Here is a 24,781-nt window from a genome sequence, read left to right on the forward strand (position 1 = left end):
ATGGAACACATCTTTTGGGACTGCACCGCAGACCCACCACCCGAAGAACTCCAGAAGCTTGTAGGCTCGCAAAAGTGGGAGACCCTGCTGACCAGCTCCACGCCGGAAGTACAAGTCCGGGTCACAGCACGAGCCCAAGAGGTCACCTTCAGCACCGACTGAGAGCCATCTGGTGGGGTTGGAGAACCCATCACTCCCAGTACCGATAATAAAGCTTTATGACTGTCTCTACATCCAGCGAGTACCGCATGTGATAAACAGGACACGGGAGACTCTACCGGTTTGCTACCCACGCTTATTGCGCCATCTTCCCAGTTTGATTTTGGTTTAATTTGGTGCATGTGGGTATGGCTCAACCAACTACAGGGTATCGGTTCAGTATACGTATAAGCAAGCATTGTGCAGTTTCGTTGTTGTAGATGTAGATCCTTGGAAATACTGTTATTGCGAAGGAGGGGCTCATAGGGGCCTATAAACGCCAACGCTTTCTATTTTTTTAATCTTTCCTGAATTTGGCAAGTGTTTGTTTAGTCTTGCTTTAACTTTCATCTAACGCCACTTCGTACCTCCTTTCATCCTGGGTCGTCCCGCTACCAGACGGCCTGAACTTACACTGCAAGTACAACATACTCGGTCATTTTGAACTTGCAACTCCGTAAGATAAGGTTTTTGAAGTGCGCATTGCGTTCTCTCGAACAGACACAAACGCCCTGCTTCGTTGCGTAATACACAACGCTACGTTGGAGCACTGGACCCAACCAGATTGACAACACAGGCGAGCGCACAATTGGGACCCAGAAAGGAAATTTCGTATGCCTCAAAAGCTCAAAGGAAGCCAAACGAGCATGGTGCATCGAATTCGCCTTGATGTAGCATTCACCAAGCGTTACAGACACCTCATAGGTTGCAGTGACACTAGTCCAAATTGTGAACACTGTCAGATGCCAGAAACACTTGATCACATATTTTGCGTTTGTCCCGCGTACGCGCAAGAACGCCGAAACTGGTCTCTTCCATCGCAAACGTCTATAAGAAAGAGGTCGCTATCATACGAGATTCCTTAAAAACAAACAGCGCAACGTGCCGATTCTAGCGTGAGGGCTTCCGAATCCCAGGCGAAACGTCAGCGAAGAGCCGCTAACCCCGAGTTGCGGGAGCATCACGTGATGTTGAGGCCAAACGTCAGCATCGTCTAGCCCTCCAGAAACCCGACAATGGTGGCGCACGTCTCGGCAACGCTAGCGCCAACTTCCCCGGTGCGACGGCCAGGTTTCAACGCGAGTTTCTCAACCAGAACTTCAGAGTCAGCTGCAGTGCGTGTGACCGGTTGTGGCTCGAGCACAACGTGGTACTCATCAGTGCAATTCGTTCGGAGGAACACCGAATAAACACACGGCAAGCTTCGCTTACCCCCATTTCTTCAACAGGGGAGCGACTACTGATTTTTTTTCTTGTCTTTTTTTTTTCTCGAGTATGATGACACGAATCCTAGAGGGCACAACCGGAATAGCTGTTCAGAAAAAGACGTAGCCACAGAACCCTGGCATTAAGACCACTTCTCTTAATTATCGGGCTGCAGTAGCAACAGCAGCATGCAACACCGAAGATGAAGACGAGAAGGGAACTGCGTGCCACGCAGCGCGTGAAATTAGCCGGTAGCGGGTTATTTGAACTATCAAGCCAAGAGAGACGACTTGGCTCTGTCGGACCGGTGTGCTGCTATCTCTGGGAGCGGAGTGTGGCCGGCTGGGCGGCTCTTGCCCATGGCCAGCTCACTCGCTTAGTCGCCCTGCCCTAACCGCGATTCCTTCGTGACAAGCCAGAGACGTGCGCCGCCGTCGAAGCCACGGAGAAATCCATGGAGGCCGACAACACTGCCGACAACAAGACCGGCTACGGTGACATGATGACCGCGGCGTTCGAGGCGGCGCAGCTCTTCCACGACGGTGGCCGGCACAGTGGATTCGCGCCGGGCGCGGCGGCTAGGTTCATGCCTGAACTACTGGAACAGAGGAAGATGCGTCAGTTCTGCGACGTCGTGTTCCAGGCTGCCAATGGTGCGGAGACCTGGGCGCATCGGTTCGTATTGGCTGCCAAGTGAGTTACGTTCTCTCATGCATTTTAATGCATGAGCATTAGAAGTTTCAGAGCGAAAAAAAAAAGTACACGCGAAGCGTGGGAAACTGGTCACGTACGTGATGGAGGTATATAGTGCAACTGATGGTGGTTTGCTCCTGACTACGGTCATTTGCACTTTGCTCCTCGAAAAGGCAAGGCGTTTGTCGAGTGAGCTCCTGAACACCGTTTTACAATGAGGTGAACGCGGTTTAAAAAATGGATCCAGGACCTCAAAAAGGTGCGGTGTAATGCTGACGCATTTCTCTCGGATTTACCGTTAAATCGCCACTTAATCTTTCACTTGTCAGATTCTCGTGCATATGTACGAGCACAGTATTCGGGTGCCGCTTTTTTGTTGACAAATGAAGTGCCGGCATTTGTACAAAAGTCCGCAGTGACCGTACTCGTTCTCACGTGGTCTCAAAATCTGCGGGTCGACTGCATGGTGCGGCGGGTCCATCTAGACGTTCCTGGCTCAACTCCAACGTTTAGACGAAGTAAAGAACCCAATTTTTTTGTTTTGTTTTGCTCAGACATCACAAGTTTAGTTTGCTTGTTTGCTTTTTGACGCGAACGAGGTGACACCGAATCGCTATGACTTTCTCGGCTCCATGTCCTGTGTCAAGGCGGACAAGTGCTGATGGCGGGTATACGCTTAGGAGATATAGCGACCCGCCGTACAGCGTACTCTTTTCACACCGGTTGTCGAGGAACCGGCCACCGTCCCTGCTCGCGAATATTAGATTATACGCGCTCGGTTCGTTCGACTCGACTCGCCAGCTGAAAATCACTTCGCTTACATGAACTCGATGCGAGCGCGAGTCGAGGCAGAAGTGGAGTGGACGCAGCTCGACCCAACCGCGCTTGCACGCATCTTACAAAGTGGGGTTCGGCTTTAGCAGCAGTACTGAATTTACGAAGTTTGTGGATTAACAATTTCGCTAACTCAAACTTGGAAGCTGAGATAAGCGCACATGCGAGCATAGCATCTCGCCGATGAAACCAGGATCGCTACGACTTCATGCAACCTTCGCGACTACAAAATACCTATAGCAGCAAGATTCAGTTGTTCTGGGCAGTCCTCGATATTTATTGCGATAGCAATTATATGGACACTTCAACCGGATTTCTGCCGTCGCCGTCGCCGTCGCCGTGAGGTTCCGTATAGATAAAATCTTCGCCGCGCGCCGTATGCCCGAGCGGAAGCGTGCGGGGACGCGCGCTATCACGGAGAGCGAACGCACTCAATCTCCCACGCCAGGAGAGAGCGGGGGGGGGGGGGGGGGGCACTTTTACTCTGCCAACAACCGCGCTCGTCGCTCGCCCGCACCGTCTCTTATCTCCACACGGCTCTGACCTTTATGCGCTGTGCATTCGCCGCTCAGTTTCCGTTGAAGCGATAGACCGCACGTACCTTCGTCCGTTGCGGCGTATGTGCTTGCTGCCAGCGTTTTGACAGTCGTCTGCAGTCATTCAGTGTGATCTATTCATGTTTGTTTGTGCGCGCTCACACCACGCTTGTTCATTCAGTTAGTAATAGACGGGCCACATTTTCCAACACACGCTACACATGCAATGCTGCCCGGATCGGCAGTGCAGCGCTACAGATGTGTCCCTTCGCACGCGCTGCCCACGGGAAGCGCTTCTCATCAACACCACCGTTTCACACGCGCCTTCTCGTGGTCATCGAGTCTCTCTTCATGTCGGTCTACTTACGCTGCAGCACACCTGCTTACTTAATCAGCTCATGTTTACTACAATTCATATTGCTACCAAAGCCGCTCACCTTACTTCGTATGACATTGCTATGTTGCTATCGCATTCATTGCTTCGCCCTTAGGGCGAAACTGTGACAATTTAAAAAAAAATCAAGAATGTAGTGAGTTGAGAATCCTTTCTTCAAGATTAGAGACACGGCTGAGCCACTTACTCAGTTGCTGTGCTCATAATGTTGGCCAATTAGAGAGATTGGGAGAGCGAGAGAAAGAGAGGGAGAGAGAGAGACAGACAGAGAAACGCTTTATTGTGCGAATGAAGGCTGTATTCTTGATCAGTCACATTTGTGGGTTATTGCTTTCAGCTGATGGCTTATATATGACTAAACTAACGGGTAGAACGCCCTCTGCTGCGCTGATGTGTAGCAGCGGATGCTGCGTAGGGTTAAAATAAAGACTACTGCTCAAGGTCACGTGACAAATTTGACAAATCGCGTGTACGTTGGCTGCGCGGGCAATTGCAGCAAGTGCTGTTGGCATAGAAGCTGAGCATATGCGAACACTACAAAATAGTGCGCATAAAGAGAGTTAGTCACGTGAAACGGGCTCTAAGGCATGGACTTCGTGGGACAGATCATCCGTGGAACAGCACACGTCCGGCCTATATGGGTCTATAATAGCACGGTCACCAATAGAAGTACCGCGGTTCTGTATGGTCGCTACAATTAGTCCTGCTTTTACTCAAGAAGAGAGGAAAGAAAAACAGAGTACTTAATCCGCTTGCCGATGCCGCTTTAGCGGCCGCAGACCAATGCACAATGACATGTTGTTACTGCGAATTCGTTTTATTGTAAAATGTTAATTTGCAGGTTATACTTCTTGCGCGTGGCTTGGCGGCGCATGCGCAGAGCGTGCCCTCGTGGCACGTATGTACTTTTCCTGTCGCCGACGATCGTTGCACTAGCAGAGCGCTGAAGACGCACTGCGAAGCGGCGAACCTCACGCCACGTGTGCCACAGTGACACGGACCACCCGCTGACGACAAACAACTGCCACGTCGCCATTATCGACTCTGTATCGGCCGTTATGATACCGTCTGGATGGGAGTTCTTTAAGCGGCGCTCAAACGGGGGAATCAAGCAACGCGCGCCTTCCCCCGTACTACCTAGGCAAACGAACATGTACAGAAGCAAGAGTTCGCAGCAAAAAGTACCCAGCCGGTCTCGCGAAAGTCTTCCTCGAAAGTCCCCACATATCCCTCTCGCAGCTCACGCATGCGCACAACGGTGGGGCAAATGCGAAAAAGAAGATCTCGTACCCCCCCTCAGAGTAGTAGAAACCAATACCGAATGTTGTGCTTTTGATAGCTGCAAGAGCCGGAAGCAATCGCAGAACCAGAAACGCGTCATGGACGCCATGTCTTGAACAGCGCCTATTACAGTCGAACCCGGGTATATCGAACCCACATATAACGAATTATTGTGTATAACGAACAGCAGTAAAATCCCCTTTAAAAATTTTGTATAAACTTTTCATTTGATATATAGAATTACCTATATATTGAACTTTTTTGCGATCCCCTTCAGATTGGATATATCCGGGTTCAACTGTAGTAATAGAATTCATTTATAGAACGACGGTGAAGTCGGCTCGAGCTTGTGCGTTCTAACATGCTACTCTGCACATGGGAAAGGGGAAAAGAGGAACAAAAGAAGAGTACGGGATGATTGCAAAAATAGTAGTGCAGTGATGCTAGTGGTAAACACAGCGGCATATTTCAAGTTCGGAGGATGCGTGAGTAGTGTGTCTAAAAATTGTAGCTTTGAGACTGAGGATCCGGCTAGTTAACACGCAAAGCATTGCTGGTTGCGGAGACTGAAAAAAAGACGACGAGGGAGAGGTATTTACTGTAATATTTAATGTCCACGATTCGTAACTTTTATTTCACAATTGCCCGTTACAAATTCAGTTTCGATTTATTTTCCTTGAAATTCATATTTTTTAGCTCTCGCACCGCCCGATTCACGATCGATCCCTTTGTGAAATTTCTCGTTTTGAGGGAACAACAACAAGAACAACAACAACAACGACAACAACAGCAACAATTTCACTAGGCACAACCAACCAACCGAGGCCACGTGACACGCGCACGAGAGAACAAGTTCCTGTGCTGCTAGTAGTGCCAACTCTATTTTTACGGTGGGTAAAATGAGGGGCATGTGTTCTTTATGCGCTCGTTTGTCCTACACCCATTCAGGCGCTCCACTGTAAGATAAGTTACACCCTTTAGAGTGAATAAGGGTGTAAACCTGTCTATAGCTCGCACCCTTCCACACAGAAAGGGTATAAGGGTGCATGTTTTAGACACATTTAACCTTTTCTTGACTTTTATTGCGATAGCAATTATATGGACACTCAAAAGCAGATTTCTGCCGTCGGCGTCGCCGTCGCCGTCGCCGTCGCCGTCACCGTGAGGTTCCGTATGACGTCATTTGGAGATGAAATCGTCGCCGCGCGCCGAACGCTGTATGTGCGAGTGAAAGGGCGCGAGGGGCGCGTCTTTCACGGGGAGTGAACGCGCGGCGGAGAACAAACGCGCGTTCTGCGCCGTGCTCGCTTAAGGGCTGCAGAAGTAGGCGTCTCTTTTCTCCTTTACAATCACCATATATGTAGATAAGTGGTTCTTGAGGGAAAGGGAAAGGTAGAGCAAACGCGCCTTCTTCAGACGCGCGAGAGGCCGTGGGGGAGGGGGAGGGAAGGGAGGCGACGTTTAGCTGCGGCACCAAGTGCCTATTTATATCAGAGGCTCCAGCAACAGTCACCAACGCCGCACGCATTTTGAGCTAACGCGGGCAAAACGCCGATGGCGTCGGCAACAGTTCTGCGTGTTGTTGCTACCAAAGCCGCTCACCTTACTTCGTATGACATTGCTGTGTTGCTATCGCATTCATTGCTTCGCCCTTAGGGCGAAACTGTGACATTTTTTAAAGACGTAACTTATTTTGCACTGTACATTTGCACTATCGATCATTTCGCGTGCAGATATTCTGGCTGCCACGCTCTCTTCACTCTCGCCAAAGAAGGCATGAGTCCCGAACAGATGTGTGCCCCGCCCATCCGGGTCACGGTGGAAGATCTGAGCAACAAGATGATCGAGCTGCTCGTCGACGTCGCCTACCACGTTCCGCTGCACGAGCGCATCGGTATGCACAATGTCGGCGAGATGCTCGAGCTCGCCGGTAAACTCGAGGTCAGTCGTGATTAGCGGAGGCGCTTCTGAGGCTTCGTTTTAACGCGATAGCGTGAAGAGCCCTGTGTCGTAGAAAATCCGGCGTCGGCGTCCGCGACGGAGAAAATCTTCCCGAACCATCCCGACCGCGCAGGCCTTCCGCGTCCAGCTCAATGCCGGCACTGCGGTGACCGCCCCACCCTACTGCATATGGTCTGGCTTTGCCAAGACATTCCCCACGTCCCTCCCGTTCCAAACCCCACGCTCACCTCCTGGGAGGAGCGGCTGACAGACGCGACGGAGACTGGCCAGCAATGGCTGGTCGACCGTGCCGAGGCGGTGGCTGCTACCTATGGGGCCCCGGACTAAGGGCTCCACCTTCGAGGCACAACTGCATGGTCTCCACGATATTGTACTAAAGTTTATCTCTCTCTCCGCGTGGCGCAAAGGTGTTAGTGCAGGAGAAAATCATTCCGAACCACCCCGACCGCGCAGGCCCCCAGCGTGGTGCAAGGTGTTAGTGAATAAAAATTGAATTTCTCACAGTGAAATCCGTAAGAAATATGGTAAAGTACGACTTAACCACAACCTACAGACATGGTGGCATCGGACTGTTATTTGAATGTACGAGAAAACAAAATTCTGTTTCGAGGAAACTCAAAGCCAAACCCCTTTTGCCAGCATTTCTACCATGCCAACATCGGCGCGCTCGGTAGGCTACTTGCGAAAATCTTATCCGGATGGCGCTCGCATCCTCGGCAGGTCAAATTGTGACTTGGCCTGCATAATCCGTTTTGGACACGCGCGCGCGTTCGGGCAATAGCAAACAATTATCAAAATAATAAAACGTTCCTAGGGCCTACACTTTTTAAGATAAGACGACTTATATATTGCCCCTGGAAAAACATCTTCCCAGCAATGCATTTCTCTTTAAAATTGAAGCCGATTTTAAGGGCATCAGTGTAAGCTTGGTCTTTGTAAGCTGGCTTTCCCATGTTCTGTTGCAGTGAAGCCTACTCAAAGAAGACTGCGATGCGAACGGGTTCCGATAACGCTATCGCGTTCCACTCTTAAAGGCGAAGCTTAAGCGTCCTCCAATTTTTTGAGGAGGTGGCACGCACATATCAGGAGCGTTGCCATTAGCCTGCTTGAGCTCTATATCGTGATCATCGGCCAGCTTTCTAAGCCATGGGTCGAAGTCGCGGGTAGCAACACCGCGACGATGGCAGCTAGAATTTTTGAGCATGTGTTTATATATTGAAGAGATAGGTTTAAGGGTCCGGTTACACAGAAAGTACGGCGTCGCCGGCGTTGAACGTGCGTTGACCGTGAAAGAAAATTGTCTACCAATGACAGCGAAGTGCGGGGTGCGTTTCTGCCAATTACAGAGGGGCGCACACAGCGTGCGCCGCTCGGTTCCGTGCAGCACCACCAGATGGCGCTCGCCTCTGCGGTAGCGGCGGCGCCGGTCATGCAGGGAAAAATAACCAGAAAGCTCGCCTTCGTGCGTAGCGTTCGCCGCGAGCGTTTCCCGGTAAATATTAAGGTTGGATTAGCTGAAATTGCCGGGAAGCGTGATAAGCAGTCAGGGACTCTTTGATGTTATCGCGTTCGACTCTTAAAGGCGAAGCTTAAGCGCCTCCTAAGTTTTTTGCGCTGCAGATGCGCAGTGGGAAGTCTAAGGGGTAATACTTAACCTGACCTTGGTATAGCTTATAGAGTTGAAGGGAGCGCGGTGATCAGGGTGCAGTCGCAGAAAGCACGTTGGATTGGATTACAGCAGGGAGGAAGAAGGGACCCTAGAGTTACGGTGACGGCTAGCCACGACTGTGGGACGGAACTCAGCATTGAAAGGAAGCATATTATGGTGCGGGTCGTTCAGATACAACACTTTTGTTTGCCTGGTTTAGAAAAATGGAGTCTAAAACGTCTCCTGGCCGCGTGTTTATCCTGCATTACGACAAAGCATGATCTTCGAGGTCGAATGCAGCAAAGACCATCACATTTCCCATTTCATTAAAAAAATATTATCACTGTTTTTTTTACAAACAAGGCAAGTATAACATTGCGATGTGTTATACTGTACGATCTGCAACACAAAATGCAATCTTGCCTCCAAATTTGATCAAAGAACATCTCGTGGTTTGCAGCGGTAAGCACAAATGTGCTCAAATTTTGCTGAATCTTCTGTTTACAGATAATAACACCATATATAAAGACGGTCGACGTGTCGTCGGCTTGCCATAAAACAAGAAACGTTGTGCTTCAGTGCCAACCCATAAAGGCGATTTATTCAAGCGGTTCCATATTCCGCAAATGTAGTCCAATATCCAAAGTCTTTGAAGTCGGCTTTTGAAGGCGGCGCACGAAATTGCGCGCCTGGGAGAACATGATCGCTGCGTTGTGCGCCATCGTCTTTGTTCAGCAGCTGTCGTCGATTGACGAAACGGCACGTGTACACCAATCGAGTGAAGTTTAGCCCCGTAATGATCAAACGCGGTTCCACATAAAAGAAAGTTGCAACAACTTGTTCACCTTTATTACTTAGACTGCATTTGTACACAAAACTATGAGCTGTTAGACGAGTTAAAGCCTAATTGCTATTGTAAATAATTAACCTGTAATCGGTTTGTTCCGCGATCCGCAGCTGAAACTTCACTCCAGCATATCAAAACGCAACTACGGATTTGCGTTAAGTTCTCCGCGCTTAAATCGGCATTTTGAGGTATCAAACTGGGCGTCAAAACCACGACCTCGTTTGAGGCATCAAAACCGCGAGCGAGTGCACAGATTCGGTTGCACATTATAAAGAATGTAAAGGGGTTGAATTAACTCCGAAGGCATCAGCTACGCCGGCTCAAAGAGTCCCAGTGTGGCTTCGGGGTGATAAACATAACAAATCAATCAAACCAATTTGAGAGTACACCAACGAATAACATATTTCTTTATGCGGTTGACCTCTACTTTGTAAGCGGAAAGCACTGTGCAGAAAGACGGTGTCGCCTGTTTTATTGCGATAGCAATTATATGGACACTCCAAGCTGATTTCTGCCGTCGCCGTCGCCGTGAGGTTCTGTATAAAGTCCAAGGGCAATAAAATTGTCGCCGCGCGCTGTATACTGTATGTTTGAAACCACGAACGTTATCTTTGACAGGTGGCACTTTAGAGTATATACGAAATTTGCCGAAGTTCAACAGCGGCTTCCCCCAATTTGATTTTGACCGCGCAGTCAATCGAGATACGGGATCACTGCCTGAACACCCTCAAGCAGAATCTTGAACCGGAGCTCTGCATCGACATTTACGACCTGGCCTCCCGCTCCGGATACGAGACTCTCGCCGGAGACGCTTTTCGCTATCTGCTTCGGAACTTCAACGAGGTACGAACATTGAAATTGGTCATTTTCAACAAACTACTTTTCAACAACTGCTTCCGGCGTTGACGGCATCAACACGAAAATCCTTAAAAACGCTAGCAGCGTTTCCAGCATCATCTTGTGCCACATTTTTGAACAGTCCTTATCAACTGGTGAGATACCAGATGATTGGATACCCTTCACATAATGTTCCAATAGGAACCTGTGGTGTACATGAATGAATGAATAAGTAAATAAATAAACTAAGACATTATAAAGGCAGCATTTAGCATTTTCCAAACCCGCAAGAACTTGGTGCCTTCATGCATTAGGAAAGAAAAAGAAATGTTTGCTTAGAACTTCGGAAAGTTAAGCCTAATATTTCAATCTTAGGAGAACGTGTGAATCCGCAAACACGAACATTACAGAGTGCGCTACAAGTCCTATCCGTGGTTGCTCAACGGCCAGTGCTGGTTCACTCCGGCAACGTTTCTAGGAAGCTCATCACTACTACCGATGCTGCGATTCTTGGTGATGATATTCTCGGCGTCGTCGTCAGCTGCAAGTGACATCGTTCACGTAGTGAGACTAAAGCCATATCACACATCTTTCACCGCGGATATGTTTCTTAAGCAACTTCAACAAGGTGCGTCTACTGCCGGGGGTGATGATACATACGGAACAACCGCCACAGAGTGGCTGCACTGAAGAGGAGGAAGACAGCGTGCTCCCTCTTGATATAGCGTCGCCATCTTGGCCTCCATTGGCTTCCGTGTAAATAAATTGTAAATAGCCTTGGTAATCAGCTACACGTAACAATATCAATGGACGGAGGACGGATTTCTTTGTCCCCTTCGTAAATATTGCAGAGGGTCCATGCGTTGCGCAGGTGTGGAGGAAGAGCGACCTGTTCCAGGCCCTGACACCAGAGGACATGCGCACCCTCCTGGAAGACGACCGGTTGTACGTTCCCAAGGAAATAGAGGACACCTTCGGCGCCATTATCAAGTGGATCTCCGCCAACGTGGACAAGAGGAAGGCCTACCTGGCCAAGTTTCTGCCACTCGTGCGCTTCGCACGGTGTTCTGTCACGTGAGCGCGCCCCTCTTGACGTCATCCACGCGTCTTTGCATCGACTTTGTCGTGGCGCACGTGATCTCATTCTTTTTCATGACGTCACAGTCGAGCCACTCAACGTATTTTAGTGGTGGCGCGGCACACTTTTGTGGGTTGCGTTTGTACTGAATTTAAATGTTACATGAATTTGCTACATTGTTTACAGGGGTTTTGCAAAAGTTCTACTCACAAGTGAGTGGTCCATTTGAGAGCCATGTATAATATATCAATTTTGTCCGCTTTAGATGTACTATTAGGTGCAATATACGGAATTGTGATATCATTGTTCATTGCTGTGTTACAGAGCTCTAAACTTGATAGTTTCGTTTTCCAGAAATTTGCTATTTTTGACAATCTTTATTTAAAAATTGGTGACCTAAATCGGAAATTTGCAACCGACAGTGACTAGATTTTAACTTTTTCGTTTAAATGCAACAAGCCAAGTGTTGGTGAGCATGAATGGCCTGAGCAATACCGTAAACGAGTGCCAGAGTATGCATGAGTGCGGACGGGTACATAGCCGGTGAATATGAAGGTGAGTGCGTATGAGTGAATATCGGCTTATACTGCTCACCTTTTGATTGTAGGTAATTGTAATTAGGGACCTTGTAGTTAATTATTGCATAAATGTCTGTACAAGGAAGACTACGTTGATGACAGGTTTCTCCGATTTCAGTGATCGAGATGCAGTCGACATATTTGCATGTATGACGTGTTCTGTTTCCAGGTGCTAGGCATTAAGAATCGTTGCAGAAATGTTTGCGGCAGCGCGTCACGTGGGGCCCGCAGTGGCTGGGTCACCTGCCACTTCGCTTCGCTTCACACCCCTCTTGTTGCAGGGACTTCGAGAAAGTCATCACCAACTCACAAGTGCAGGGTGATGCTGACAGCCTGGAGGTGCTGAACGTCATTCACCAGGTCGGCTGCTATACTTTTCTGCACTGTGGCCACTCGCTTGATTTTTCGCTGATCGACACCATCGCTGTCTACGATTGCATTGGAATGCAGTTGGTGACGCGTTGATCGCGACGTACGTACTTTTTATAGGTGTGCTGTAGGTTCGATCACCAGAAATTAATGACGCGTTCCAGCATATACACGTACCATTATCGAAATGTGAATGTAATGCATGTGCTGTTATGGCGATGTTGGTGCATGCTGCGTCGACAAAAAAAATTTGGAGGACACTTAAGCTTCGCCTTTAAGAGTGGAACACGATAGCATTCAAAGATCCCTGACTGTTTGTCAGGCTTCCCGGCAACTGCAGCTTGCTTTCTTCTGCGCCATCTGGATGTCGTTCTTTCAAGGACCCCTGACTGGGTCGCGCCGCTGTATGAATGGTAGAAATGCTGGAAAAGGGGTTTGTGTTGGCGTTTCCGCGTAACGGTATTATGTTTTCTCGTATATTCAAATTACAATCCGACGCTATCATGCCTGTAGGTTGTGGTTAAGTCGTACTTTACGATTTTTCTGACGCATTTCACTTTGAGAAATTCAATTAGTTCACCAGAGCCTCTTCGCCACGCGGAAGGCCTGCGTGGTCGGGGTGGTTCGGTATGATTTTCTTGGCCGCGGATGCCGCACGCCGACACCGACGCCGGATTTTATGCGACAGGGACCCTTAACGCTATCGCGTTAATATGTAGCGCTCCATGAGTACATACTTACAAACGCGGTATGCAGACTCTGTGCTATTAAATGCGAAGCATTTGGCGAACATTTGCCACTTTGAAATTATCTATCTATCTATCTATCTATCTATCTATCTATCTATCTATCTATCTATCTATCTATCTATCTATCTATCTATCTATCTATCTATCTATCTATCTATCTATCTATCTATCTATCCATCTATCTACGTCTTGATGCTCTCATGGTCGTTTCGTTAACTTGGTACATACCAAAATTGGCACAGTATGACAAGAGTGTATGGCGAACATAAATGATAGGTCATGTCATGACATGCTTGTCATGTAAGCCATGAAGTAGCCGTCTACGTCTTGGTTAACTTGGTAGGGCGGCAGAGGCTTGGGCTAGTCGGTACATACTCGATAGGGAAACAGCGCAAAAAAAAAAAAAAAAAAAAACACGACAAGACAGGAAGGTAGGCTTGGTAGGCTCCTCAGCACACTGCTTCACATAACATCGATTCTCACAGGGCGTGGGATCTGCCGGCTTTTTTTATCGCACATGATCGGTGCGATTCGCAGACTCACCAGGTGTCATTATAAACACGTATACTTAAATGACAGACGATTACAGCTAGTGATTAGAATTGCAGAATCGGATATTCTTGTGATCATAAAATTTAGAAAGAACAATGAATCCTTCTGCTGAACGGCGACATATATATATATATATATATATATATATATATATATATATATATATATATATATATAAACAAGTAAATGAAGCCAGGAAGACTTATTCCTGTCAAGCTTTACAGTCACGTGTGCTTCCAGAAAGTTTGTCGTCTCGCAAGGTCTCGCGTCGCGATGTCCCTTGGTGCTACGGCTGCTGCGTACGCAGATGCGAGCAGCAAAGGTGGTAGTGCTATCTCGTGACGTTATGTTCAACCACAGCGTACAAAAATATGTTGCGTTTGACGGTCTATCTTCTACTCATTTGGTCGTGTAAAGGCGCCGGCAACAGCGTGGTTGCAAATTTATGGTAGCCTTTGTCTTTTCCCCCTCACGAGAACATCATGAACAAATAAAAAATCGGCAGAACTCGTGCTTAAGTCAAGCTTTCTTTGATGTTTGTGAAAATGTTAAAAGGAATGTTATGCAAAAGTTTACAAATTAAGCAAATGACGCAAATGAATTGTAAATTTACGCAAACGTAGCTTTCATGACGCAGATGTAATGGAGTGTTTCTTCCTCTTTCTGAGGTTTTACGTGCCAAAACCAGTTCTGATTATGAGGCATGCACGCCATATAGTAGAGGGCTCCGGATGAATTTTTCCGACCTGGGGTTCTTTAACGTGCACTACAACGCAAGCGCACGGGCGTTCTTGCGTTTCGCTTCCATCGAAATGCGGCCGCCGCGGCCGGGATTCGATTAATGTAGTGTTTGTGTACGTATTCAAACACAAACACGGTGACTCGTACTGTTTCAGGGGTTTTGCCCCAAGAATGTGAAAATACTCAGTGTCACATAACCATCCTCACGTACCTTGTGGCCCATGTTTTCTACTCGGCAAGACAACACGAAGCGGCAAGGAAGGGCTCCCGTTGAACATGTTTTTGACGTTTTGTGGTTGAGCAAACCGCCTCCAGATGTCGTTATTCTGCTGTGTCAACGTCAACTTTGTTCCGGTATGTTATAAATAGCAGTAAACACACTGACACAACCCGCCGTGGTTGCTTAGTGGCTGTGGTGTTGGGCTGCTAAGCACGAGATCGTGGTTTTGGCACGTAAAGCACCATAATTAAATTTTTAACCCTGACACATAAAAACGATTTCCGTTTACTCATTTGCTTTGCAATGGAGAGTTTCAACTGCCCACTGTACGGACTACCCTTAACGGGGTAACAAGTTATTACAGACGTGTACGGCAGTAAAAAAAAACGCGATGCTCTTTCAAAGCACGGCGCGTTAGCAACGAATATTTGTTACATGCGCGTTCCTTGCGATGAAAAAAAAAACAGTTGTACGTTAAGCTCGCTGTCAGTGATATACGCAACACCTACGCTCCGTTTCATACATGGCGTGCAACACTGTGAGAAGCTAGCAAGACTTCCTGCAGTAGCTGTGTCACAACAAGAGTTGACGATTTTTACGAACAGTCATGTGAAACGTTTTACTTCGGCTAAGTAACAAATTTTACAACATTCACGCAGAAACTCCTATGGCAGTTGTCTAAGTATGCGTAAGCATTGTGACACTTGCTCATCTCCACGCAGCACGGTGTCATTATAAATGTTATGAAACTCGATCCGACCATATAAACGACGGCACTGCGGCGACCCCAACTGCTGCGGACGGCGGCGCAAGGTGAATTGAAGAAACAAGCAAATTACTGCAGACGACGGCGCCAGTTGCGCTGACGACTTTCCGATTATTACAAGCCGGTATCTCTCTTTAGCGCCTTATCCATCCGAGTCAAGCCATTATCAACTGTGACCAACCATACTCCGGCGGCGGCCGCACGGGCCCCTTTCTTGAAGCGATCTCCAATGGGGGCCGCGATTGCTGATAGCTTCGTTAGCGCTCTGTTCTCGCCGCTTCGTTCACGTTCAAGCGAGAGGCACCACGAAGGTGAAATCGCTCGAGGGCTGCGGGCCCTATCTTGAAAGCGATCGTCTTACGGGTCGGACGGGTTTTCTCGTTGGGCAAGCATAGAAATGCTTGCGCATTTAAATATATATAAATCATTAAAACAGAAAAAAAAGAAATGTGTCTTTTTGCTGTTAATACGTTGTTTTAAATCATGTTGCTTTTCGTTGTTTTACTTTTCGGGTTTTTTTTTAATTGCCAGCCTCTCGCGGAAGCCTCTGGCGCGGGCTCGCGCCAACATTTGTGACCACGGGACTTTATTATAAACACGTGGAGTAATGCATTATGATGACCGAGCTTGCGTAGCTACCACAACGTTGAACAATAAGTATGAAACGAAATACTATATGAGTAAAATATGATAGGTCAATGCAATAACCCTCTGCACACACACGTTGGCGCCACGAACACTTCTGCACTTCGTGAAAAGTAATACGAACAAGCTGAAGATTTATTATGGAGGATTTTAGTTTGTCCGCGAGTTTCCTACCTTTTCCGGATTACCCGTTTACCTCAGGCGCAAACGAGAGCGACCGTGTTGGTGTCGCCGCCTGGCGACGCAAAGCTCAACCGGGCAAACAAAGAACTATTATCGCAGTATCCAGCTGTATTGTACTTTGCTCCTGCAGTGAGCGTCGCTTTAGCCCTTGTCTGGATTTCCGCCAAATCGGCACGTTCTGCCAACCGGGCACCTGCTTAAAACACGCTTTCTCCATACAAACCATAGAGGAAGAAAAAAAGTTACAGGAGAGAGCATTACGTCACGCAGCCAGCCTTGGGAAGCGAACGCTCCGTGAAGCGAGCCGTTTGCGCAGTGTCGGCCCAACACGTGACCTCTTCGGTCGAGATCACGGAGCAAGAATCGTGATTTGCCGAGACGTTTGGTGCCCGGTGGTTTCTTAACCAATGCGCAGCTTGTTCGGGGGCCCTGCCGCAGCGCTGCATGCAGAGCGGGAGCCCTAAATTTCCCGCGCGTTAGACGTGGCTGTCACGTGTTGGGCCGACACACTTGGCTTCAATCGCACTGCGCGATGCTCCGTCCTAACTTTTTCCTTCCTCCATTACGCAGACGCTGTCCAGGCCGTCCATGGCCGCTGGCGTAGTTGCCGGCGTTGACCTGTCCCCGAGGTTGTGGCTCAGGCCTCGCCTGCCCAAGGACATCTTGTTCCTTTTCGGCGGCTGGACAACGGGCGCCACCAACGTCATGCTCACGTACAACTGCCGCGCAGCCAAGTGGCGCATGATGGGCAACCAGAACACCATGGCCAGGTAACGTGTCCGTTCGTTTGCGCATGCGTACAACATTGCCGCAGGTAGTTGTGGCGACGAAAATGTTTCCCGGTTGTGTCAGTAAGGGACTTTACACAGCTGCAATGGCAAAATAATGCGCTATAGGAAGAGTCGCCACTGGCTCTAACGTCACCACGCATACATAGTACGCCGATCCTAGTTGCCGCCTGTCAAATAATGGGAGTAAGTTAAGCGGCATCGTATCGTCGGCAAACCGGCTTTGACGAGCGCTTGTACCTGCGAGAGAAAATCATAATGTTTGCGATGGTTCATGCTACCTTGCCTGAAGCCTCTTGTTTGTCATATGTGTAATCAAAGAAAATGCGGGGGAAACGCAAGGGTGTGTACCGAAATCTCATAGGCAACCGGCCGGAATTTCTCGAGTACATTCTATACACGTATAGCGCCACAATTATGTACCACAGGAAAGGCGAATGCTGCAATTCGCTATCGGAAGCCGGCCTTTAGTGTGCTTAACAACAGAGGTATGCACGAATGGACAGGGCTTGTCGCAAGTTGTATAGAATATAATGCTGAAATTGGGGAGAAAAGGGGACGAGGAGGGCGGGGGTGGGCTGGAAGTAGCCACGCGCATGTAATCAAGTAAAAAAGGCGGGAAAGTGCAATATATATATATATATATATATATATATATATATATATATATATAGTTATATACAGGGTGTCCTGACTATCATGCACCAAGGTTTAAAAATAAAGCGCGCAAGTTAGGTACTCGGTCGTGCAAAGCTTAGGCACAGCGAAAGTGTGAATCCTAAAGTCATACTGGCTGCTACTGCTAGGTAATAACTTGGTTGCTGCTAGGTCTTACCTTGGTTTAACTTAACTACGCATGTAGGGAAGGTTTTCTCGAGCGATCATTTTCGAAGGTACCTTCCCTTTCGCGACATTTCGCGTGACTAGTGCTGGACGCGTCAGCGCCTACGCGCGACAGCTTTCCTGGCATGCCACAAAGGCCGGCAGGCAGGCAGGAACCGTGTCTGTGTCGGGCGAAGCGAGCGCGCACCTGCGCCGGAGGTTACTAGGCAACGCGAGGTGACGTCATTGCTGCTGCTTCGGCGCATGCGCGGCTAGGCAATGCGGGCGGCGTCGGCATCAGCTCTGCGCGTTGCCTCGTTGGTGCTGCTACAATTTCTCTATCTCGCTCTCATTTTCTCTTTCCCTCTCCCGAGCATTGCGCGCGCCTCGCGCATGTTCTCCTTCCCTCTCCTTAACGTCCCATGTCAAGGCAACCTGTGCACGGCATGGAGAGGAGGTGAGGCACACGCCGCTCCGCGAGGTGGTTGCTAGGCAACGCAGTGACGTCATAGCTCAGCGAGGTTTTGCAACAGCAGGCGCCACTTTTTTACGGTTAGCTGTTAAGCTGTTAAGCAAGAGCTCTTAAGCTCTTGGTTAGCCGCGTAGGCAGAAAGTGCCCCGAGCGGCCACTCGCGCGGCAATTTTGCGTGTGTTGGAGCTTTTTTCTCGCTCGGAAAAACACTTATGTAGCACATATTGAGCAACAGGAAGCTGTACCGGGAATTTTTCATGTTGCTCTACAATGTTCTCAATGACACGTTTCATCTAATTACAATATTCGAGAAGTTGATCAATTAATTAAGAATAATTATGTAGGTAGGCTGAATGCAAAAATAATCTGAGTATCTCCAAATGACGTAGAGCAACAGTAACGCGGTTCTGTCCAGCTACGTGGCATTTGCATATTTTTAAATCTTGGTGCATGACAGTTGGAACGCCCTGTATATTGTGGGTACGCTCGACTTTCACACATCCCCTGATATTGATTTCCACGCATGGCTCACGTCTTTTTTTTTTTTTTTTCATTTTTGTTGCGCACTTCCATCACCCCACCCCCTTCCCACCCACGTATATCGAAAATCTAGAAGGCACAGCGCCTTAGCAACCGAGGTTGAACGCGATTGGCTGAAACACCGCCGACGATGCTCGATGGCCTTTGCAACCGCTGTGAGTACGCAGTGCCGCCTAACGCCTTTTACGCTAACCTAACCTAACCTAACCTAACCTAACCTAACCTTAACCTTATCTATCGTGGGCGACACGTAAATTCAATAATCCTCACGGTGTGACATCAGAGCGTCGCTGGCGGAATTTCAGCCAATCGCGTTCAACCGCGGTTTCTAAGGCACTCTCCCTTCTAGGTTTTCAATATACGCGGGCGGGAAGGAAAGGGGGGGGGGGGGGTGATAGAAGTGCGCAACAAAAATGCTCTCGGATGTTATAAAGGGACATAAAGCAAAGCAATAAATCAACTTGGACCGATAAAGTAGTCTTCGAAACCTCTGCTGTCGTTACACTGCAATATGTCAATTATTAGAAGCGAAAACGAAGCTGAAAGTTTATTTTTTTTTAATTTCGCGCGGAAACCCCAACGCCAGCGCTTCAGTCTGATGTCACGTGTTCTACAATAATTTTTTTTTTTGTATTTGGGCCACATTGGCTCAGCAAAAGTTCGCGGCACTTGCCCCGTTCAGTCTTGGGCTCCTTTAGAACAAGATGTAGTCAATCTTTACCGTTAAAGAATTAACTGGCACCTAGAAGACGCTGTCAAAATCCATGACGTCATGGTGAGCTGGTGCGGGAACTTCAAGGTGGCGTCGCTACTAGCCTTCTGTGTTTTTTTTTTTTACTTACCAAGCGGCTTCTCGTGGTAAGAGTAGTTTTTTTTTTTTTTTTTTTTTGGTATCACGGAAGGGTTATATACTGCGCTGTTTGTCGACCACAGGGCATACCACGGCGCCGCGGTGATCAACCAGTGTATCTACTTCGTGGGCGGGTGCAACGGCCGATCGTGCTATCACTCGGTCGTCTGCTTCGACGTGCGCCATTCCCGATGGAGCGCCAAAGCGAACATGGCGTTCGCGCGCAGCTACGTCAGCGTCGCCGTCCTCCAGGTGAGCACCGGCGACGAATCTCAGTCGCTCTACAGCTACTAGAGTTTTCGTGGCTCGTAGTTTTAGCCTAACCCTAAATATATATATCACCGTGTTTTCTGCCCCTTTGAAATAGTGGAACATCGCGAACGTGTGCACCAACAGGGCAGCGCTGGTAGGGACTTCTTCGATCACTAGAGCGGGAATGCGGGCCACAATTGGATTTGGTCATACATGGTCATCCAATAACAGCGCCTGTCTCTTCTTAGTCATGTCCTTCGTTCTGAGGCGTTGTCAGCTTAGGTTTATCAGGAAACGGCGCCTGGGGTCCATCGTGTTCTCAAACGCGATAAGCCCCTTGTATAAGTAAGCCATCGAGATGGCGAATGCACATTGTTGTAAGCGGGAATTCGCTAAAAGCGGAGAGGCTCTAACGCATGCAGTTGTAGTGACACGGGTCGCGCACTCGATCAGGGCGTGGGCGCGTAAAATGTCTGTTGAAGCAAAGCCGCGCTCGATACCGATGACGTGTTAGTAGCGTAATTCTGCTTAAAATGCCCAGAACCTGCCACGAAGCAGCAGCCACGTGACGGAGTGTTCGCAAGATTGGCGCTGTGAGTGCATGGCGTCCGAGATTCGGCGCCACGCGCTCCGGATCTCTGAGGCCTTGGAATGCGTCAGCTAGCGCCACTCCCGGCTTTGGTAGCGGATGTGAAAGGCTCATCGTGTGTGCTGCACCGAGCAGTCAGCGGGGGGATTTTCTGGTTCTCGCTTCGTAAGAGATGCCTGGCTCAACAAAATGTCGAATGTTTTTTTTTTTTTTTTTTCTTGGGGGGGGGGGGGGGGGGGGGCATGTCAGTTGAGAATGTTCTGCTGTAATGTTGTGAAGCGAAGTAAATTCATGAAATGTTCTCTCTTTCGCTGTACGAAGCGCCACAATTGTAGCTCGCCGGAAATGACGTACCACCCATTCTCAGCCTGACACGAGCCGTAGTGGCTCTTAGCTGCTTTTCACATAACCTGACCTAACCTGACCTAACCAGTCTAATACTCTAGCATAGTTTTAAAAATTCCATCGTCTCCTGTGCGATACGGGAATTGACACCATACCAGCCACATTGTGTGTAGTCTCCTGGTATGCAGCTAGGATGTCTGTCGTCTGCTATGGGTTAATGCGAACGTTGCTGATTAAATATGAGTGTGGTTGCCAGCCTTACCACTTTGACGCAACTACTTTGATTACACTACGACTCTTTTATTTATCAAACTGAGCTGAAGTGAGGTTTCGCAGCAGTTATTTAACAGGGGCGTCGTGTTATCGCAGGGCTACATCTACGCCATGGGCGGTTACGACGGCCGCACGCGCCTTAAAACGGTGGAGCGGTACGACGTCAAGAAAAATCAGTGGTCCATGGTAGCCGACATGAACGAGGCCCGCAGCGACGCCAGCGCCGCGTCGGCATGCGGACGCATCTACATGTGAGGTCGTTCTTTCATGTCCTCTGAGATTTGCGCGCGCCCGCTAAGCTAACCGGCGCGAGCAAATCTAGGAGGCTATGCTGTTGTTGATTCATTGGCTTCCGAATCGCTGGTGTGAAACGAAAGCTTGCGTTTTTGGATATATTCCCTGGATCGACGTAAGGTAGACTTCTGCTCACGGTTCAGGCGCGGTGGATATCCTTCTGATGTGTTCTCGTAATGACGATAATTGAGTGAATTAACCTTGAAAAACGGGAAGTGTACCACGTGCCACCACATCCAACTGTACCGTTAATGTTATATGCGATTTTGCGTTCCACCACGTTACTTTTCATGAAACGTCGAATAAAAAGTTACTACGTGGCCTTCAATAATCAGCGCCTCAGAGACCTGCGGCGTTCAGTTTATGAGGCAATTATTAAAGCCGCACAGTGGATCCTATTGAATGAGGAGCTTCCGGAGAAACACACATTCACGCCACTGTATTCGCGTAGGTATCGAGAGCAGCAGATGGTTACAAAAGTTTAGTCGTTGAAAACGCCATGGAGCCTCACTGTCCGAGGACAGCGTAGGACAACCAAGGATCGGCGCCGCCATCGACTTTGCTATAGAGTTCTGTTGATTTCTACGGGGGTAGACCAAATGTGAAGTACAGGTGTAAGGGAAATGGTAATGGTTCCCGGGCTTGCGTTTGTTGATTGCATGCGGTGAAGTGCAGTCGACATTGGATATTAATCACAGGACTTTTGGAAGGCCACTGATGGCTCCGCATGGGAAATATACAAATTAAACAGTACAGAGAGACATGGGCTGGGCGTCCTTCGAAGTTCGGAATCTGCTTTGAAGAACGTCTAAGGGATACAAATGAGAATGGATGGGTGGCTAGGTATCTTAAGTACCTGTATGTTAAAAATAAGACAAGGAAGCTAACCAGTAGGTGTTACGCTATATCGTCGTCGTCACCGGCATAGAAAATCGGGGTAAACATAATCAGGTCCACAGAATCACTACAGTAAGTTGGCACAATGGAACGGAAGTCAGCTATGGAAACGCAAGGAATGAAATCGGAAGGAAAAAAGTTTGATGATATATCGGAAGGCATTAGGACTACCAATAAGCACTAGGCTACTAGGCTACTCCGAGTGCTAACCGACCGAGTTGCGACAAACATTGGTGCCGTCAACTCGGGGGCCACCGGAGAAGATGAGGACGGAGATTGGGACTGGGGAGACAGATTGGTCAAATAGAAAGATATAACAACACATTATAAAATGCAGAGGTGTATTTATCCACCACCTCATCAAAAACTAAATAAATTGCAGTCTGTCCAGTGGCGGCAGTTACAAACGAGGACATGCTGTAATCCAGTAATGTGGAATACACTATATACAGATATCTACCAAACAAACGAATGCAAGTCATGCGGCTCAAGAGCAACTCTTGAGCATATGCTGTGGGAATGCCAAGGGCTGACGAGTAGCAACGGGAAGACAGCCTCTAGCGAAAGCCTCCGCGCGCGTTGGTGTGCTGTGCTGCTCGGCTCAGCCCCAGAAGATCAACTGTGGGCAGTCCAGCGGGCCGTCGACGCCGCCAGAGCCCAAGGGCTCGTGGCAGACGCCTTGGCAGGGGAAGCCAACCCTATTAACTGGACGGACAAAAATAGTTTTTACCTACCTACCTATCGGAAGGTGCATGCTACTGTTTGAATCGTGCATAGCGTGTGCGAAGGACGCAAAAACCATTGAACGTAGCTATTCGAAGAGGGGAGCAAATTAACACGCACACGAAGATGAAGTATAGAAAGGACGAGAACTACGACCAACTACTTTATTAGGTTTTCGAAATTCTCCTGTATTACTGCACACGACACCCCTAATACGTGCGCAGCACTGCAACAATAAATGAAAAAAAGAATTTAAAGAGAACAGGTAAATGGTTTTCTGATTTCATGTCACAGGTCCCATCAAAGCGCTTTCTGAATGGTTCTTGATGGTATATACAGTAGACTCCAGTTAATTTGACCTCGGTTAATTCGACTTGCCGCTTAATTCGAACGCACTGCAAAAGACCCGGAAAGATATATACATTGTAATGGAAGGGCAACTCATTTAGTTCGAACGCGATAGCATGCCGCTTCGGGTAATTCGAACCCCACTACAGGGCCCCCTCATGCGCTTACCTTGGAAATTCAGGAAATTCACCAGACGGCGCTGTTCCTTGGTCGCTTTTGAGCATTTTGTCAGTGCCGACGACAGTGTTGAGGTTTATGGGCCACTCACCGACGACGGTACTGTCAGAAGCGTGACAGTCCAAAGTGGAGACTGCGTTTAAGCGTCTCGCGATGCTCTTCCCATCATGCGCGTTGATTCGCTCTTGAAGAGGAACAAGCAAAATGACATTACAGACTACATCAAGCAATAAAAATATTTAAGTTGGTTCATTTCACCACGGTTTATCAGTTCGAGATTTCGGATAACTCGACCAAATACTGCGCTCCCGCAAGGGTCGAATTAACGGGAGTCGACTTATCTCAGTTTTTCGGAGATAGGTGCGTCAGTGAGAGTAGTGGCAGTAGGTAGACAGGAAGTGCTCGTCCTGTGTATACTTGATCCGTGTATGTCTATTAATTTGCGCCCTTCTTCTAATTCCACCAACTAGCCCAACAAGAAGTACTACCACTGATGATATCCTGGTAAAGTGTCGCAGTATCCGTCCAGCGATCAATGTGGTTGTAAAAATCAGCTTGCCTGAATTAAGTTTCAATGGCAGTCAGGGTAACGTAAAAGACGCTTTCGTGGAGATTGGGTGGCGCAAAAGCGGGGAGAACGCGCATTGAAATTGAAGCGAACTTTTGAATTAAACACTTCGTCTTCATTTCATTCATTTGTCTTTATCTCGTCTCTTTGTTCTAAACGTGACTCACACACTGTTGTTCGTGTGAGTCAAGTTCGCGTGAGTCAAGTATTTCTTAGTACAGGTACTTCGCGTTCATGTTCACGCCGGACAAGGGTGAGAGCGCTATTCTTAGAGTGTACTTACCTATGATGGTGAAGATGATTATGACACTCTCTCTCGCTCAGCGCGGGGGGATACACGGATGGATGGTTTCTGGACACCGTGGAGTGTTACGACCCATCGACCGACGCCTGGACTCTGGTTCTGACCATGGCTACGCGGCGTTGCAGCCTCAAGGTGGTCGCCCACAAGAACATGATCTACATCATTGGCGGAAAGAGCGATTGGCAGCTGTTGTCCTCCAGTAAGCCACTACTCACTATATAG

The 24,781-nt window shown here is 48.4% G+C and overlaps 1 protein-coding gene across 1 annotated transcript; it reads left to right on the forward strand.

Moving 5' to 3' along the window:
* On the forward strand, nt 1–24,781 carry LOC119458633 (kelch-like protein 10). The gene is made up of 10 exons (XM_049670931.1): nt 1–60; nt 1,820–2,097; nt 6,876–7,083; nt 10,293–10,442; nt 11,308–11,510; nt 12,374–12,545; nt 16,888–17,087; nt 19,873–20,041; nt 21,345–21,499; nt 24,580–24,781. Exons 1-10 carry the CDS (start codon nt 1–3, stop codon nt 24,779–24,781), a joined length of 1,797 nt encoding a protein of 598 aa, XP_049526888.1.

The sequence above is a fragment of the Dermacentor silvarum genome, chromosome 7, assembly GCF_013339745.2.
Source record: "Dermacentor silvarum isolate Dsil-2018 chromosome 7, BIME_Dsil_1.4, whole genome shotgun sequence".
Lineage (NCBI taxonomy): Eukaryota > Metazoa > Arthropoda > Arachnida > Ixodida > Ixodidae > Dermacentor > Dermacentor silvarum.

Coding starts and splice junctions, on each gene's coding strand:
- LOC119458633 (XM_049670931.1), top strand. CDS start 1: ATGGAACACATCTTTTGGGACTGCACCGCAGACCCACCACCCGAAGAA. Junction 7,084..10,292: donor AGCTCGCCGGTAAACTCGAG/GTCAGTCGTGAT, acceptor TTGACCGCGCAG/TCAATCGAGATACGGGATCA. Junction 20,042..21,344: donor TCAGCGTCGCCGTCCTCCAG/GTGAGCACCGGC, acceptor GTGTTATCGCAG/GGCTACATCTACGCCATGGG.